Raw genomic sequence first — 19,558 nt, 5'->3', positions numbered from 1 at the left:
TTGTCACCAACACGCATAGCACTAAACCACTGGTGCGTTTATGGCCACACAAAAAGTCGGACAACTCAAACACCACACAAAGTTACACTATGACTCCTCAGTCATACGTGTGCTTATTTTACTGTTATGTTGTATTAATGTTAATTTATTTATATTAGTCATGGACTGCTGTTACACACACTATGTTGAAGTATTACACGGCGTGGGGACGGCGTGGCGAAGTTGGGAGAGTGGCCGTGCCAGCAATCTGAGGGTTACTGGTTCAATCCCCACCTTCTACCATCCTAGTCACGTCCGTTGTGTCCTTGGGCAAGACACTTCACCCTTGTTCCTGATGGGTCCTGGTTAGCGCCTTGCATGGCAGCTCCCGCCATCAGTGTGTGAATGTGTGTGTGAATGGGTGAATGTGGAAATACTGTCAAAGCGCTTTGGGCTCCTTAAAAAGGGGTAGAAAAGCGCTATACAAGTACAACCATTTACCATTATTATTATTATTGATTATTATTATTATTATTTATCTTACGGTATACATCAAAAATAATATTGAGCAAAATTTAATTGAAATATTGTCGATGTGGCCCTCCAGCAGTGCTCGGGTTGCTCATGCGGCCCCCGGTAAAAATTAATTGCCCACCCCTGGTCTAGGATGTACCCCGCCTTCCGCCCGAATGCAGCTGAGATAGGGACAAGCGGTAGAAAATGGATGGATATATATACAGCCGTGGTCAAAAGTTTACATACACTTGTAAAAAACAATGTCATGGCTGTCTTGAGTTTCAAATCATTTCTACAACTCATATTTTTTTGTGATAGAGTGATTGGAGCACATACTTGTTTGTCACAAAAAACATTCATGAAGTTTGGTTCTTTTATGAATTTATTATGGGTCTACTGAAAATGTGACCAAATCTGCTGGGTCAAAAATATACATACAGCAATTAATAGCAGTTAATATTTGGTTATATGTCCCTTGGCAAGTTTCACTGCAATAAGGCACTTTTGGTAGCCATCCACAAGTTTCTAGTTGAATTTTTGACCACTCCTCTTGACAAAATTGGTGCAGTTCAGCTAAATATGTTGGTTTTCTGACATGGACTTGTTTCTTCAGCATTGTCCACACGTTTAAGTCAGGACTTTGGGAAGACCATTCTAAAACTCTTAATTCTAGCCTGATTTAGCCATTCCTTTACCACTTTTGACGTGTGTTTGGGGTCATTGTCCTGTTGGAACACCCAACTGCGCCCCAAGACCCAACCTCCGGGCTGATGATTTTAGGTTGTCCTGAAGAATTTGGAGGTAATCCTCCTTTTTTATTGTCCCATTTACTTTCTGTAAAGCACCAGTTCCATTGGCAGCAAAACAGGCCCACAGCATAACACTACAACCACCATGCTTGACGGTAGGTTTGGTGTTCCTGGGATTAAAGGCCTCAATTTTTCTCCTCCAAACATATAGCTGGGTATTGTGGCCAAACAGCTAAATTTTTGTTTCATCTGACATCATATGGACAAAGATAAAACCTTCTGGAGGAAAGTTCTGTGGCAAACATGATGCTTAAATACATACAGAAAACAAAAATAGAGAGCAATTAATGATAAACCAGAGGCAAAGGTTTAATTTAAAATGCCGATGTGCAAATAATTCCAAAATTGTCTTTCATCATTAATATTAATTCATATACATATAAAGAAGTGATTTACTTCATACTTCTGTATTTGTGGTCGACCCGATCATTTGATTTAGTCCACTTTGGTAATGTTAAATCTCGTGAAAAGTATTTATCCTTAAGAGTGGATGGATCCATTTTTCCACATTCACATATTTTTTTAGTGATATCTGCCTTGTATATTCGACTCAAAACATTTAAAATATGCATAGCTAAAGGTAAAAAAAACAGTAGCCCTATGCTATGCCCACAAAGTTAAACCCGTGGTCACATAGCTGAAAAAACAAGCAATGTACAAAATGACTTAATTCACTTCTTTAGCACCATAGCCTGACAAATCTCAGTGATTTATTCTTGTTTTGTCTAAGCAGATTTGAATGTGTTGATTAGCAGACTGTAAAAAAATGCCAAGGGACAGTTATTCTGAGTACACCACTTTCTGCTACTGCTTAGATAATTGTCCGATCAAATATTGAGGGTAGAATGCACAACAATTATCTTGCTGCATGTAAAAATGTATTAGGATCATCTCGCTGCATGTCTGTCCAACTGTATGCTCTACAATGAACCCCATCAAAGGTCACAGCGAATCTGAGATTACCATGATGTCTATGATGCAGCAGTTGACTTTTAAAACACATATAAAAGTTGTAACATGTATTTTATAATTTGTTACAACTCTTTATTTATGTTTTCCACAAAGCCAACCCGACATCTGTACACGTTCGCGCTACCTCTCCTAACTTGCCCACTCACACACGTCACTCACCCCACATATTGCCATTCTTAAAGCAGCACACACAGTTTATGGCCATCACGAAGCCAGAGATGATATGCTTGAGGCATTGAGTGCTACTGTATTGAATGACATTGAAACTAACTTGCAAAATTCTATGTTTGTTGGCATTATTTGCCATGAAAGTGTAGATGTGGCAGTTTTTAAACGACTGATGATCTACATACAGGTGAGAATAATCAATTTGTCATATGCATGTATGCCCTGGCACACGATTATCATAATTTCATGACCAACGCAAAACACTTTTTACTCCTAGGGACAAAAAATGTAGTTTTTGATGGGAGTTGAATCTCAGGGCAGAGCGGATGTTGGCCAAATTTTTGTGGTCCGTGACAACAATGAAGGGTACGACAGCGCCCTCCAGCTAGTGCCTCTACTCCCGAAGAGCCAGAACGATGGCTAGCAGCTCCTTGTTGCTTACACTGTAATTCCTCTCACCTTGACTAAGGCAGCTAGACAAGAAGAATGACTGGGTGTTACCGTATCTTTCAAACAAAGCGCCAGATAATATTTCCTAAAAGATGCCATTTTGGGGTCCTTATACACACCATAATAATACCCGTATGTTGAAGCACAGCATGCACGACTACGGTAGCCGTAATGCGCTGACAAATCTAGCATCTTCTTCTGATGTTATTATAGAAAATGTACTGTTTAGAGACTCTACTTCTGTTTAAGGACTTTACATAGCAGCAACACATTATCAGTAAATGTGTTGTTTCTAGGGCTGCAACAACTAATCGATTAAATAGATTAAAATCGATTATAAAAATAGTTGGCGATTAATTTAGTCATTGATTCGTTGGATCTATGCTATGCGCAATTTTATTATGATTTTTTATATTTTATTTATAAATTTTTTTTTATTTTTATAAACCTTTATTTATAAACTGCAACATGTACAAACAGCTGAAAAACAATAATCAAAATAAGTATGGTGCCAGTATGCTGTTTTTTTTCAATAAAATACTGGAAAGGATAGAAATGTAGTTTGTCTCTTTTATCTGATTATTAATCGATTAATCGAAGTAATAATCGATCATCAAATTAATCGTTAGTTGCAGCCCTAGTTGTTTCATTAAAAAAACCAAGTTGACTTTATATGCTTACCATACCATACCAACTTTATTTATAAAGCCCTTTAAAAACAACCACAGTTGAAAAAAAAAGGGCTGTACACCACAAAGAAATACAGGTAAAGGACAGACTAAAATATAACATTTAGAACAGGGGTATATGTGTATTTATATATGTATATGTATATAAGGCTGAAACGACGCGTCGACATAGTCGACGTCATCGGTTACGTAAATACGTCGACGCCGTTTTTGTGCGTCGACGCGTCGCATATTTACGTCACACTACCGTCATGGCGACGCGCAAAGCAGACGATCAAAGCAGACGATGCGAGCGGTGCGAGCGAGGGGGGAAAAGCATGCCAAAAGTGGTCAAAAGTGTGGGAGTATTTCAATAAACGGCCTAATAATGTTGTTGTATGCACACTGTGTCGAGCGGAAATGGCCTATCATAGCAGCACAACGGCTATGAACGAACATTTGAAAAGAAAACCATCAACTAGTCAATCGTCCGCACGAGCATACATTGTCATCATTACACAAAAACATGAATGTGTCATTTGTATCTGCTAGGGGTGTAACGGTACGTGTTTTGTATTGAACCGTTTCGGTACGGGGCTTTCGGTTCGGTACGGGGGTGTACCGAACGAGTTTCTAAGCTAAAGCTAAAGTGTTAACAAGCTGCTTTGCCATCTGATTGGTACACAGAAAGCATTATCAGCCAATCAGCAGTGCGTATTCAGAGCGCATGTAGTCAGCGCTTCAGTGTCGAGCAGATAGGTGTTTAGCAGGTGAGCATCAGGCAGCGGACTCTCCCCAAATGATAATAAACACCTCCCAGTCAACTACTAGTAACATCACTATGAGCCCGTTGACCTTCTAGAAACTTAAACTGCAGCTCAGCTCCCTCGCAGTCCTGGCTTGAGGTGAAGGCTAATTACCTCTCAGTTCCAGCCACATCGACCCCTTTGGAGCGCCTATTTTCAGCTGCTGGGAATATTGTAAACAAGAAAAGAACCAGAGCATGTACACATGCTAACCTTTCTTCATTACAACTGTTAGTCACTCACTGGAATGAGTAGAATCGGTTATTGTGTACTGTGTTGGACTGGATGTTTATTTTGCACATTTTAAAAGCAATACTTAATGTTTACAGTGCTCCAGAATATTTAGATTGGCACTTTTTTGTATTGGATGTTTATCTTTATTTTTGCACATTTTAGCAAATAAGCAATACTTTCACTTTTGTTGAAATGTTTACACTGTTGTTACAGAATATTTCGTTTTGCACTTTTTTGTATTGGATGTTCATCTTTATTTTTGCACATTTTAAAGCAAAATAAGCAATACTTTTACTTTTGAAATGCTTATACTATTGCAGAATATTAAGATTTGCACTGGATGTTGACTTTTATATTTGCACATTAAAAAGCAAATAAGCTACTTTTAATTTTGTTAAATGTTAAAAGTTTTAAATGTTTACATTGTTACAGAATATTTAGTCATGTTGTTGTCAATGTTGACTGAGTGGCCATATTTCTTTTTTTTTTGTAAATAAAAGCCATGCCTTTTGAAAAAACGGGCCTACATTTATTTTTTCATCTTCATTTTGAATAAAAAAATAATCGGTAAAAAGAAAAATAATCTATAGATTAATCGAAAAAAATAATCTATAGATTAACTGATTAATCGAAAAAAATAATCTATAGATTAATCGATACAAAAATAATCGTTAGCTGCAGCCTTACAATCATGGCACCCACCTGTTCTCAATTTGCCTGTTCACCTGTGGGATGTTCCAAATAAGTGTTTGATGAGCATTCCTCAACTTTATCAGTATTTATTGCCACCTTTCCCAACTTCTTTGTCATGTGTTGCTGGCATCAAATTCTAAAGTTAATGACATCAAATATGTTGTCTTGTAGTGCATTCAATTAAATATGGGTTGAAAAGGATTTGCAAATCATTGTATTCCGTTTATATTTACATCTAACACAATTTCCCAACTCATATGGAAACGGGGTTTGTATGTTTCATTGTATCCATTAAACCTTATCTAATTGTATTTACAATCCGCCGCGTATGTAAAAATACTGTTTAAACATCACAAAATGTTACAAATTAAGTCAGCCATTTTGAATATTCAGCTCCGAATTCTTTCGGCTATTTCCAGAGATTGACATCACTGGAATAATGCGTCTGCACTCTAAAGAAATAGATACATTAAAAAGTCTGCTAACCAGGTCGTCAATGGGGGCTCTCTATTTCGCCAAACAAAACCCTCTAAATAACCATCCAAAACCAGCCAACATACTCTTTGTTGATATTGTGACCTGAATATTAACCAAATAGTAGCAATGTTGATATTATAAGCGCTAACGCAGACAAACTATTTTTAGCGGTGCAATGATACAAACAGCTCAGTAGCCCTCTGCTGTCTTTACTGTGAGCCAACAGCGATGTCTTGCTGCTCCCGCATCATCTCAGCTCGTCAAAGTTATTTGAGATTATAAATCATACCTCATCTGTATAATGTGAGGATTTAGCCATGAAACTAGAAGTTGTTCATCTGTGACATTCAATTTATACCTGGAGATGGAGACAAACACACACAACCGAAGATGGTGTCTGCAGGGAAACTTTTTCTTAACTCTTCATTGTTTATCTAAACGGGAAGATATGAACATCCTATCAGTCGTCATTGCAGTGACCGCAGACATTGTACAAGAAGCTATCGTTTTATTATGTTTGTAGTTTGTATTTCTTGTTTAGAACTTAGCAATACTGCTACATGATGCTTAGTGTTTCACTAAAGCTGTATCTGTTTAGCAGAGCTTCTAAAACTTGTAGCTCATTCTCCTTATATTCAGGATCAACAATATTAGTTTCTGTATCGTCATTTTTCCCAAAGTAATCGTCGTTGGCTCTCACAAAGTCTGCAAGATTTGCATTGTTGTTGGTGATGAAGGGGTCTGTGGTTCCTACCTCAACGTGACGCGGTGACGTGTCTGGCTAGCTCATTATCTCTCAAAATGGCTCGGGAATCTCTGTGAGATTGATACTGTTTTGATCATATCTATTTATTTGCAAACTGTATAAGTCTTTCGGTGTCATAAATCAGATATATTATAAGGTGGACTGTTGATTTTTGAAAAAATGAAAAGATTTTAGATGCGCAATAATAATCTGTAGATTAAATTTATTTTACTTGTTAATATAACTACCCTGATGTTATTTGTGATGTTGAAAGTTCTGTTTAGTACAAATGTTTGTGAAGCCTGAGATGGGCTGTTTGGTAGGTGTTTTTGTGCATGTACTCGCGCGGGAGAACCCTCGGCAGTAAGACGGAGGCACCGCCCGCGCGGTCACTTCACCCGCACCTTTGCTCAGGGTGGGGCGGCTTTAGACCCAGCCTTTAGAGCCAATCTGACTTGCCGACTTCCCTAAATCCGCCTTGTTCTAACATGCCAGAGGCCATTTACCTTGGAGATTTGCTGCGGATATGGCACAGCGGGGATTGCTCTAAAACTACAAGACAGCTTTTCTTAAAAAAATGTTTTGTTAAATGGCCAATATGTACTTTTGTGTTTACATTTCATTGACTAAATACAGTGCCCTCCAAAATTATTGGAACAGTGAGGCCAGTTCCTTTATTTTTGTTGTAGACTGAAAACATTTGGGTTTGACATCAAAAGATGAATATGAGACAAGAGATCAACATTTCAGCTTTTATTTCCAGGTATTTACATCTGGATCTGATACACAACTTAGAAGATAGCATTATTTGTAATGGAAAACAACATTTTTAGGTGAGCAAAAGTATTGGAACATATAAACATAAAATAGATTTAAGTGAATAAGACTTAATATTTAGTTGCAAATCCTTTGATTTCAATAACTACATCAAGCCTGTGAGCCATTGACATCACCAAACTTTTGCATTCTTCTTTTGTGATGCTTTTCCAGGCTTTCACCGCAGCCTCTTTCAGTTGTTGTTTGTTTAGGGGGGTTACTCTCTTCAGTCAGTAGGTCAAATGCATGCTCTTTTGGGTTTAAGTCTGGAGACTGACTTGGCCAGTCTAAAACCTTCCACTTCTTGATCCCTGATCAACTCCTTTGTTGTTTTGGTCGTTATCTTGCTGCATGATGAAGGATCTCCCCATCAGTTCGGTTGCATCTTTCTTTAAATTAGCAGACAAAATGTTTCTGTAGACTTCTGAGTTATTTTGCTGCTGCCATCATGTGTTACATCATCAATGAAGATCAAAGAGCCTGTCCCAGAAGAAGCCAGGCAAGCCCAAGCCATGACATGATGTTTCACAGATGAGCTTGTATGTTTGGGATCATGAGCAGATCCTTTCTTTCTCCAAACGTTCGCCTTTCCATCACTTTGAAAGAAGTTAATCTTTGTCTCATCAGTCCCATAAAACTTTTTTCCAGCATTTTTGAGGCTCATCTCTGTACCTTTTGGCAAATTCCAGCCTGGCCTTCTCGTACTTGCTAATGAGTGGTTTGCAACTTCTGGTGTAGCCTCTGTACTTCTGTTCATGAAGTCTTCTGCCAACATTAGATTGTGATACTTTCCTTCCTGCCCTCTTGAGGTCGTTGCTGATGTCACTAACAGTTGTTCTTTATGGCTGTCACAATGTTTCTGTCATCAACTCCTGATGTTTTCCTTGGTCTACCTGTTCCACGTCTGTTGCTTAGTACACCAGTGGTTTCTTTCTTCTTCAGGACATTCAAATGGTTGTACTGGCTATGGCCAATGTTTGTGCAATGGCTCTGATTGATTGTCCATCTTCTCTCAGATTCACAATTGCTTCTTTTTCACCCATAGACAGCTCTCTGGTTTTCATGTTGCTTCCACCTCTAAATGCAGTCTGCACAGGCAAAACCTATCCTACCCAATCTGAAACTGAGCTCAGACATTCAGTGCTATTTATTGTTTGAATTATCAATGTATTTTGGAGACAACTGGGCAACAAAACACACCTGTCAGTCACATGTTCCAATACTTTTGCTCTCCTGAAAAATGGGTAGGTTGAAACAAAAGGTGCTATCTTCTAAGTTGTGTATCAGATCCAGACGTAAATACCTGGAAATGAAAGCTGAAATGTTGATCTCGTGTCCCATATTCATCTTTTGACTCAAACCCAAATGTTTTCAGTCTACAACAAAAATAAACAAATTGGACTCACTGTTCCAATACTTTTGGAGGGCACTGTATGCGCTAGAATGTGTTCAACTTTTGTTCAGAATCAGCAACACTAGCAACAGCTGACGAGACTTTCGTCTCATTCATTTGGAGCATGAAGTGGGTTGTTCCACTGGAGCCAAACTAGATGGTCATTGGATAAATTCTTGGCTTTGTCTCGCCCACGGAAATAGAACGTCCTCTAGAAGTGAATTACAAGTGAACGTGGCCTCGGTTGGCAAAGGACGCCGGGCTTCCACATGATGATTGGATGTATTGCCTGAGGCTGAATGCCTTTTTGATTGACAGAAAAATGAGTGAACCAACCATTTTAAAATATTATAGCATGCCATAGCATTTTCAAATTTTTATTCCGTTGTTTATGTTGATGTGGATGATTTTACAGTTTTTTAGGTGACTTTCTGTCAGATATTTCTTTTATCTGTAATTGGAGACTACTGGTGTTTACAGTGCTGTACGGTGTGACAGATTTACTAGCAAATGTGCCTAAAAATAGGCTGTGCGATTAAAAAAACCAAAACAAACTGTTGCACATGTGTGAAAAGGGATTGGCTACAGCAACACAACCAGGAGGACTTTGAGTTGGATAGCAGACGCACTATCCGAAGCTAGCCGCCGACCGCACCGATGATCGGGTGAAGTCCTTCGTCGCGCCGTCGATCGCTGGAACGCAGGTGAGCACGGGTGGTGATGAGCAGATGAGGGCTGGCGTAGGTGGAGAGCTAATGTTTTTAGCATAGCTCTGTCGAGGTCCCGTAGCTAAGTTAGCTTCAATGGCGTCGTTAGCAACAGCATTGCTAGGCGTCGCCAGGCTGGACAGCATTAACCGTGTGGTTACAGGTCCAGGGTTTGGTTCGGTGTCTCCTGATTGTATAAGTAAAAATAGTATTGTTGATCTACTGTCTATCCTTCCAGTCAGGGGCTTATTTCTTCTGTTTCTATCAGCAGTTAAGCACGATGCTATCACGTTAGCTCCAAAGCTAAAGTGCTTCACCGATGTATTGTCGTGGAGATAAAAGTCACTGAATGTCCCATTTCGCGTTCTCGACTCTCATTTTCAAGAGGATATAGTATCCGAGGTGGTTTAAAATACAAATCTGTGATCCACAATAGAAAAAGGAGAAAGTGTGGAATACAATGAGCCCTTGTACCTAAGTTACGGTCAGAGCGAAAAAAGATACACCCTGGTGTCCTGCACTGCACTCTAATCCTTCACTCTCACTTTCCTCATCCACAAATCTTTCATCCTCGCTCAAATTAATGGGGTAATCGTCGCTTTCTCTGTCCGAATCGCTCTCGCTGCTGGTGTAAACAATGTGCAGATGTGAGGAGCTCTTCAACCTGTGACGTCACGCTACTTCCGGTACAAACAAGGCTTTTTTTTATCAGCGACCAAAAGTTGCGAACTTTATCGTCGATGTTTTCTACTAAATCCTTTCAGCAAAAATATGGCAATATCGCGAAATGATCAAGTATGACACATAGAATGGATCTGCTATCCCCGTTTGAATAAGAAAATCTCATTTCAGTAGGCCTTTAAGTAGAGGTTACACAAACCAGTAAAAGATTCAAAAGAGCTGCTAACAAACTGCTGCTGCTAGCCGTTTTAAAAGTAATTTTCAGAACAGCATCATGAAGCATTTGGCAGGTTGGTGTTCCTGGCTAAGATATTTGTGTGTATGTCCTATAGTAATGTTTACCTAAAAAAACACCATTGTTAAAGGTAATTTATTTTCATGTTGCTGCTGACGTTTAAACATGACTTCTTATGCCAGGGCACTTTATTTCACATTTTGTTCTTTTGTGTTTTTGTTAGCTGAAGAATTGAGCATGGCTAAATGTTTTTTAAAGAAAATTGGAGATTGTTTGATTTTTCTTACATTGTTTTCAAGGCTTTTTCGCTGTTATTTCAAAACACCTCTCAAGTTGGGATCCTTGTATGCAAAAACTACTGTTCTTATGTGCTGGAGGGATCCCCATCAGTCCTGAAAATTTTAAATAAAAGCATAGTGGAGATATTTAGTTACGTCAACTGATATTTCCATTTATGGGTTAGGTTATGTGCAAAATTATATTGTTTTAGTGACAGTACTAACACAGTTTAGGGATGTGCTCTGTGTTTAGTTGAGCATTATGGCATTGGGTTTATATGTATGAGTGCACATGTTTGCATTGAGTTTTAATAAGGAAATTGTGATATTTAAGACATTTCATATTGCTGCTATTTTTTTTCTGTGCTACAAAAATTTTTCTGTGCTACTAATTTTTTTCATTTTGGTTCAACAAGTGAAAAAGTTAAGTATACAGCCATGTGTGCGGTAAAGTGATTTAGTGCAAGCTATGACAACGGCGGCCAAAACTGCAACTATGTCCAAGCACCGTGCGACACGTAGCGTTAGGGTTGGGTGCTATTTGTCCGGGACTTACACTAATTCAAGGCTCAGAGCTTTAAACCATTCTTAAGTTTTTAAATATATTTTTGTACCACAAGTTATACATGATAATGTTGTACTACTGGAATATATGGTATATCGGGATTTTAAGTACAACTGAACCAAAAACTGTTCCACCCCTAACATATAGAGCATATTATTGAGAGCCTATGAGAGCCATGTTCTTTAACAATAACAGGAGTGATTGACTTTTTTAATGCATAACTGGCTATAGTTATTTCGAGCAGGGGGGCACCTATTTCCATTTATCCATCAATGAATCAATCAATGTTTATTTATATAGCCCTAAATCACAAGTGTCTCAAAGGGCTGTACAAGCCACAACGACATCCTCGGTACAGAGCCCACATACGGGCAAGGAAAACTCACCCCAGTGGGACGTCAATGTGAATGACTATGAGAAACCTTGGAGAGGACCGCATATGTGGGTAACCCCCCCACCCCCTCTAGGGGAGACCGAAAGCAATGGATGTCGAGTGGGTCTGACATAATATTGTGAAAGTCCAACACATCAGCGAGAGTCCAGTCCATAGTGGGGCAAGCAGGAACCATCCCGAGTGGAGACGGGTCAGCAGCGTAGAGATGTCCCCATCTGATGAACAGGCTAGCGGTCCACCCCGGGTTTGGAGCAGAGTAGAAAAGAAAAGAAAAGAAACGGCAGATCAACTGGTCTAAACAGGGAGTCTATTTAAAGGCTAGAGTATACAAATGAGTTTTAAGATTAGACTTAAATGCTTCTACTGAGGTAGCATCTCTAACTTTTACCGGGAGGGCATTCCATAGTATTGGAGCCCGAATAGAAAACGCTCTATAGCCCGCAGACTTTTTTTGGGCTCTGGGAATCACTAATAAGCCGGAGTTCTTTGAACGCAGATTTCTTGCCGGGACATATGGTACAATACAATCGGCAAGATAGGCAGGAGCTTGACCGTGTAGTATTTTATACGTAAGTAGTAAAACCTTAAAGTCGCATCTTAGGTGCACAGGAAGCCAGTGCAAGTGAGCCAGTATAGGCGTAATATGATCAAACTTTCTTGTTTTTGTCAAAAGTCTAGCAGCCGCATTTTGTACCATCTGTAATCTTTTAATGCTAGACATAGGGAGGCCCGAAAATAAAACGTTACAGTAATCGAGACGAGATGTAACGAACGCATGGATAATGATCTCAGCATCGCTTCTGGACAAAATGGGACGCATTTTAGCGATATTACGGAGATGAAAGAAGGCCGTTTTAGTAACACTTTTAATGTGCGACTCAAACGAGAGAGTTGGGTCGAAGATAATACCCAGATTCTTTACAGAGTCACCTTGTTTAATTGTTTGGTTGTCAAATGTTAAGATGGTATTTTTAAATAGATGTCGGTGTTGAGCAGGACCGATAATCAGCATTTCCGTTTTCTTAGCGTTGAGTTGCAAAAAGTTAGCGGACATCCATTGTTTAATTTCATTAAGACACGCCTCCAGCTGACTACAATCCGGCGTGTTGGTCAGCTTTAGGAGCATGTAGAGTTGGGTGTCATCAGCATAACAGTGAAAGCTAACACCGTATTTGCGTATGATATCCCCTAGCGGCAGCATGTAAATACTAAAGAGTGCAGGGCCAAGAACCAAACCCTGGGGAACTCCGCACGTTACCTTAACATAGTCCGAGGTCACATTGTTATGGGAGACACGCTGCATCCTGTCAGTAAGATAAGAGTTAAACCAAGACAAGGCTAAGTCTGTCATCCCAATACGCGTTTTGATACGCTCTAATAAAATATTATGATCAACAGTATCGAAAGCGGCGCTAAGATCAAGAAGCAGCAACATAGATGAAGCATCAGAATCCATCGTTAGCAATAGATCATTAGTCATTTTTGCGAGGGCTGTCGCCGTAGAGTGATTTGCCCTGAAACCGGATTGAAAAGGTTCACAGAGATTGTTAGACGCTAAGTGTTCATTTAGCTGCTGTGCTACAATTTTTTCGAGGATTTTCGAGATAAACGGAAGGTGGGACACTGGCCGGTAGTTTACCAGGAGATCAGGATCGAGGTCAGGTCTTTTGAGTAGAGGATGAATAACCGCTTTTTTGAATGCTAGGGGAACAGTGCCTGAGGAAAGTGATAAGTTTATAATATTTAATACGGATGGACCTAATAATACAAAAAGCTCCTTGATAAGTTTCCCAGGAATTGGGTCAAGTAAACATGTTGTTTGTTTTGTCCCATTTACACATTTTGACAATTCCTCCAATGTTATTTCATCAAAGAGAGAGAAACTATTTTGGAGGGCAGTGTCCGTCGTATATACAGTCGTATTTGTGTTAATAGAACCCAGTTGTAGCTGAGATGCATTGTCTTTAATCTCTTTTCTAATGACTTCAATTTTCTTATTAAAGAAATTCATAAAGTCATCTGCTGAGTGGGTGGAGCTACTGGGAGAAGTCCCTTGTTGGGTTAGCGATGCTACCGTACTAAACAGAAATTTAGGATCATTTTTGTTGAGGTGGATGAGATTTGAGTAATATTTAGCTTTAGCTGAGGTAAGCATGCGTTTATAAGTTATTAAACTATCACACCATGCTTGATGGAAAACCTCAAGTTTAGTCGCACGCCATTTGCGTTCCAGCTTTCTACATGATCATTTCTGGGCTTTAGTTTCTTCTGTAAACCATGGGGTACGCCTTTTAGGGGCCCTTTTTAGCTTAAGCGGTGCTACAATATCAATGGTGTCACGCAGGGCGTCATTAAAGTTATTAGTGAGGTTATCAATAGTGCCCACATAATTTGGGAATGGTGCCATTACCGAAGGCAGTAGGTCAGTAAGAGTCGTCGTTGTGGCAGCATTAATGTTGCGGGTGCTATAGTAGTTATTATTATTATTATTAGTTTGTTGACAATGAGTCAGAACTTCGAATTTTATAAGGTAATGGTCGGACATTACTTTAGTGTACGGGAGTATCGTAACTTTAGAGGTGGTGACACCCCTGACAAGCACTAGATCTATCGTATTACCGTTGCGATGCGTGGGTTCATTTATTATTTGTGTAAGACCACAGCTATCAATTATAGTCTGGAGCGCCACGCATGGAGAGTCCGATGGGGTATTCATATGGATATTAAAGTTCCCCATTATGATTATATTGTCGGCGTGCGTCACTAGATCGGCAACAAACTCTGAGAATTCACTGATGAAGTCCGAATAGGGCCCAGGGGGGCGGTAGATAACAGCCAGGTGGAGAGGCAGCGGTGTGACAAACCTCAAAGTGAGCACCTCAAACGAGTTATATTTATTATTTAGGTTAGGTGTAAGATTATAGTTTTCATTGTATATTAGTGCGACACCCCCTCCCCTTTTAAGAGGTCTGGCAACATGTGTATTGGTATAGCCAGGAGGAGATGCTTCATTTAGCGCAAAAAAATCGTCTGGTTTGAGCCAGGTCTCGGCGAGACCAACGACGTCAAGTTTGTTGTCTCTAATGACTTCATTAACTAATAACGTTTTGGAAGATAATGATCTTATGTTTAAAAAGCCCATATTATAGGTAGTGGGCTGTTTTGAGGATTGTTTGTTGAAATTATCCGAAGTAGCAATATTAATAATGTTGCGTTTATTATGCGTATTGCACTTTAAATAGTTTCGACCATATCTAGGAATTGATACGACGGGGATATTCAGATTGTTTGCTTGATGTTGCGATAAACTGAACGCATCATAGTTAGCTACCTCAGTACAATGTATGTCTGCCTCTGACACGGTCACAAAAGAAAAAACATTATGTGAGTTGTGTTTTATTCTAAGAGAATTGCTATGTGTGCAGGGATTATCCAGCCTGACGCCGGCTAGTTCTAGTTTAAATGGCTTCTTACCCGGAGACTCCACGTTTCTTTGGTTAGTTTTTCTCTTTGTTGTTAGCCCAGCTCGGCATCCCCGCTTCTGCTTCCGCTCGCACCGCCTATGTCGTCTCCATTGGCGGTCACCGCTAGCACTTGACTCCGCTGCTACAAAGGCCGCTCGATGTAGCCCACGAAGTATTCCCATGCTAGCGAGGAGGTCCACCGTACATGCATCTTTCAGTCTATAACGACCCGATCCATCCACATCCAGAATTGTCTGTCAGTCATATGTGATCACAGAGTGTTCACGCTTTGAGCCAGCCATGAAATTGACAGAAATGACGGGTATTTTTTGCCAAAACGCTCTACACTCCCAAGAGCATTAGTGAGCCGCAGCATTCTTATGCGCCGCCATTTTCATATCATTTATGTGGCATGAAATGTAAGATTTTAGCCTCAGCAAGTACTTGTGCAGTTCTCACTTATATATTCAAGGGTTTTTCATTCTAACATACCAATGTAACATTGTTGAACTGCTATTGATGAACTTGACTGCTTTATAAAGTTCCAGTGATTAAGCAGAATTCAAACATTAGGGGGCGGCGTGGCTCGGTTGTTAGAGCGTCCGTGCCAGCAACATGAGGGTTCCATTTTCAATTCAAGACACTTAACCCACCTGCTCCCAGTGCCACCCACACTGTTTTAAATGTAGCTTAAATATGTAAATAATGGGTTTCACTATGTTAAGTACTTTGAGTCTCTAGAGAAAAATGGCTGTATAAATGTAATTCACTTCATTAGGGAATGTTTATCCAAGCAGGTGATAAGCTATAGCTCGAGAGGATTACAGTATGTAGTGCACAATATAATCATTTGTTGTTGTTTTTTATCCAAATTGTACAGGAGAAGTGGTGTTGAGGAGTCGACCAAACCCAAACAGACATGATGAACATACCAGAATACTATGAAGGGAAAAATGTGCTGATCACTGGAGCAACTGGCTTCATGGGAAAGGTACAGCTGTTAACATTAGTCACTAGGTGAAACTCAACCAATGATTGTATTTTACACGCAATATGCTTTTTCAGCTGAACAAGCGGTAGAAGATGGATGGATGCTTTTTCAGACCATTGCTCATACAGCGTGTGCATTATTATCTGGGTCATTTGACATTTACAAACGTTTATCATTTACAAACAATGGTTAAGAATGAATGTGAACTTGGTACGAATAGCGAAAAGGGGAACAAACTCAACTCTTAATGGTACACAAATGATTCAATATTTATAATGGATATCAAAAACTTCAAGAATTCTTTACTGTAAAATGTGTCCATACATGTTAGATATCAGCAAAAAAAAGTGTGGGATTATATCTTATTGCATCTAAACTTTCCGATATTATTGTTTTGATACAAGCAGTTTTGCAGTGTGTTTACTTGTGTAAAGTTGGACAGACACTTAACATCTAAATGTCCTCCAATAAGCACAAAGTGTAGGTATATTCTTATATTTTAGTTATTTACAAAAGATAAACACGGTAGGCTATTGGCTACTAGTAGCTAGCAGTTACACAACAGCTAAGCACAAAATAGCACACAAGCGAGACATATGTAATAAGTGTCCTTCATTGAACAATATTGCAGTCTAAAATAACAGTCGTCAATATAAACAAGTATCGAATAATTAGTTGCAAATTACTTACACATACAAAGTCTCCAAGGCAAAAGTGTTTTAGAAAGTATCCAGTAACAAATGTGTCCGCATAGTTAAGTTTAGTTTAACTTACTGCATCATGAGCTTGACTTCATAACTTGACTTTGTCGCCAAAAAAAAAAACCTCAACAATGGGAACTACACTTTTTTGTGAATGTTGCCTGCCGTTCACAATCATTATGAAAGACATGACCTGTATTTTTTAATGCATTCTAAATAGTAAATAAATGCGATCAAAAGTCTGCTTGCAATGGAGCCTATGGGAGCCGCTGTATTCTGCATGTTAACCCTTAAAAAACATCCAAACACCTCCATTAAGGTTTTATATACCATATTTTTCGGACCATAGGGCGCACCAGATTATAAGACGCACCGCTGACGATTAGGTATATTCAGGTCTATTTTCACACTAAAGGCGCACCTGATTATAAGGTGCATTAAAGGGGTCATATTTAGATTTTTTTTCTAAATTGAAAACACTTCCTTGTGGTGTACATAACATGTAATGATGGTTCTTTGGTCAAAATGTTGCATAGATTATGTTTTACAGACCATCTTCAAGTCACTTTCTGACCATCGCTTCAGGATGCGCTGTTTTTTGAGTGGTCTTATTTTCGTGGCTCCACATCGACAGCGTCTTCTCACCGTCATCTTTTTTGTACCGGTGTAGCATGCAAGGACGGGAATGGAAGAAGTGTCAAAAGATGGAGCTAACTGTTTTAATGACATTCAGTCTTTAGCGGAGCAACATCTCCTCATCCGTGGCTCACTAGTGCAACAACAACGTCGGAAATGTGTCTCGTAAAAAAACGTCCGACCGGAACTCTTTAATAACTAAAGTTCCGTGGGTGAATTATGTAAACCCACTACACCGGTAGTTTTTAGCGCTTCTATAGCGAGTCTACTGACAGATATAAGTTAGAACTTTACACTACTTTTATTGGAAATAGCAACAGCGTAGGATGAATGCCCCATAACAAGAAGATATTGCGAAACAAAACGGCAGATAATATGTCTGCTAATAGGTGCTTATAGGTACCATTTTGCGGTCCTTATTCACACAACATAATAATACCCGTATGTTGAAGCACAGTACATCTGACTATCAATCAATCAATCAATCAATGTTTATTTATATAGCCCTAAATCACAAGTGTCTCAAAGGGCTGACAATGGTAGCCGTAATGCTCCGACAATCCATCAAACGGTGCTTACCAAAGTCGTACTGAAACATTTTGACATATTTTTGAGCGCCGTGTGTAATGTTCTACATTCTCAATAAAACATTTTAAAGTTTTGGAATTGTTTACTGGCGTCATCTTGTAGTCTATGCGTATCTCTTGTGTGACTGCCATCTACTGGTCACACTTATCATTTAACCATGTACCAAATAAAAGACCTTCGAGGTCGGTAAGCACAACCAGAATTATTCAGTAAATTAGGTGCGGGAAAAGTCACTCTGTCGATTTTTGAGAAAATGAAAGGATTTTAAGTGCGGCTTATAGTCGGAAAAATACGGTACATGATGTGAGTTGATATGTAATGTAGTAACAAGCACATTTATAATAACATTTAATATTTACGTATTTTGCTAATTTCAAGCATATGCGGTGCAATATATATATATTTTTTTAAACATTTCTTAACATATACAATTAACAGTAAAGCACACACATGTCAAGTATTTTCCCCTGCCCCACATTACAAATAAAATTAAAAAATATGAAAAAAATAATGTCGTACATCTGGAAACCTAGGAAAAGTATTACAAACAAAACTGCGGATTGGTAGATATCAGCCCTTTGAGACACTTGTGATTTAGGGCTATATAAATAAACATTGATTGATTGATTGATTGATCTAAAAAGTGTTGATTAGGGAGTGTAAATTTATCACAAAGTTGTTGGAAAGAGGCAAAAATGTTGTCAATTTAATGCCTCTGATACCCAGGCTTGATCTTAAAAATGCAGTATTGACAAGAGAGGGAGGGAAGGCATGGTTAGCAGTGATGGGTGCAAGACTAGAAATAGTCTGTAAGCCAAAATAGCGCTTAAACTGAACCCAAATTCTGAATGAGTTTTTCACGATTAGATTTTTCATAAAAGTGGGAGAGTGGATAGGAGAGTGAACCAGGACCCTAAGAGGTACTAGTTTAATTGAGTTAGCCTCCATAACCAGCCATAACAGAGGGGGATCAAATGCAACCAATATTTAACCAATATTTAAGATTTCTGATGTTGGTAGCCCAGTGGTAAAATCTAAAGTTTAGTAGCGCTAATCCTCCCAGCAATTTGGGTCTCTGCAAATATTGTTTATGTAACCTGTGAATCTTTTTATTCCAAATCAAATCTGAAGTATGACTATCTAATTTACGAAAGAAGGACTGAGGGAGAAAAATTGGTACACACTGGAACAAATAGGAAAATCACGGAAGTACATTCATTTGAACAGAGTTGGCATGAGCCACTATGGATAAATTAAGTAAAGACCAACGATCAAAATCTCCCTGAATTCTGGACAACAGTGGAACAAAGTTGGCCTTATAAAGCTCTGCAAGATGGAGCAGTAAAGTCAAAAATATTCTGAGGCCTCAGGAAATAAATGTAATTAATCCATTAAAAATCTGAATCTCTCCAGGACATAAAATAGATAATTCCACTCTACTTGGTCAAATGCCTTTTCAGCACCCAGAGATATCACTGCGCCTTCAGAGCAGGCACATCATACAATATATTGAAAAGACATGGAATACTAGAAAAAGACTGCCTATTCCGAATGAATCCGGTTTGATTCACATTGATACTAGAAGGGAGAAT

At 39.1% G+C, this 19,558-nt stretch overlaps 1 protein-coding gene across 2 annotated transcripts in view; it reads left to right on the top strand.

Moving 5' to 3' along the window:
* Positions 1 to 19,558, top strand: part of far1 (fatty acyl CoA reductase 1) — a 66,373-nt gene that overhangs the window by 7,408 nt on the left and 39,407 nt on the right. For both annotated transcript variants that reach the window (XM_062042524.1, XM_062042523.1), the window contains exon 2: positions 15,931 to 16,041. In XM_062042524.1, coding sequence (XP_061898508.1) covers positions 15,970 to 16,041 — 72 coding nt within the window. In that variant the 5' untranslated portion in view covers positions 15,931 to 15,969. The remainder of the gene's footprint in view (positions 1 to 15,930; positions 16,042 to 19,558) is intronic.

This window comes from Entelurus aequoreus, linkage group LG03 (assembly GCF_033978785.1).
Source record: "Entelurus aequoreus isolate RoL-2023_Sb linkage group LG03, RoL_Eaeq_v1.1, whole genome shotgun sequence".
Taxonomy (NCBI): domain Eukaryota; kingdom Metazoa; phylum Chordata; class Actinopteri; order Syngnathiformes; family Syngnathidae; genus Entelurus; species Entelurus aequoreus.
The sequence above is the reverse complement of the archived record's forward strand: the minus strand, read 5'-3'. Positions and strand labels throughout refer to the sequence as shown.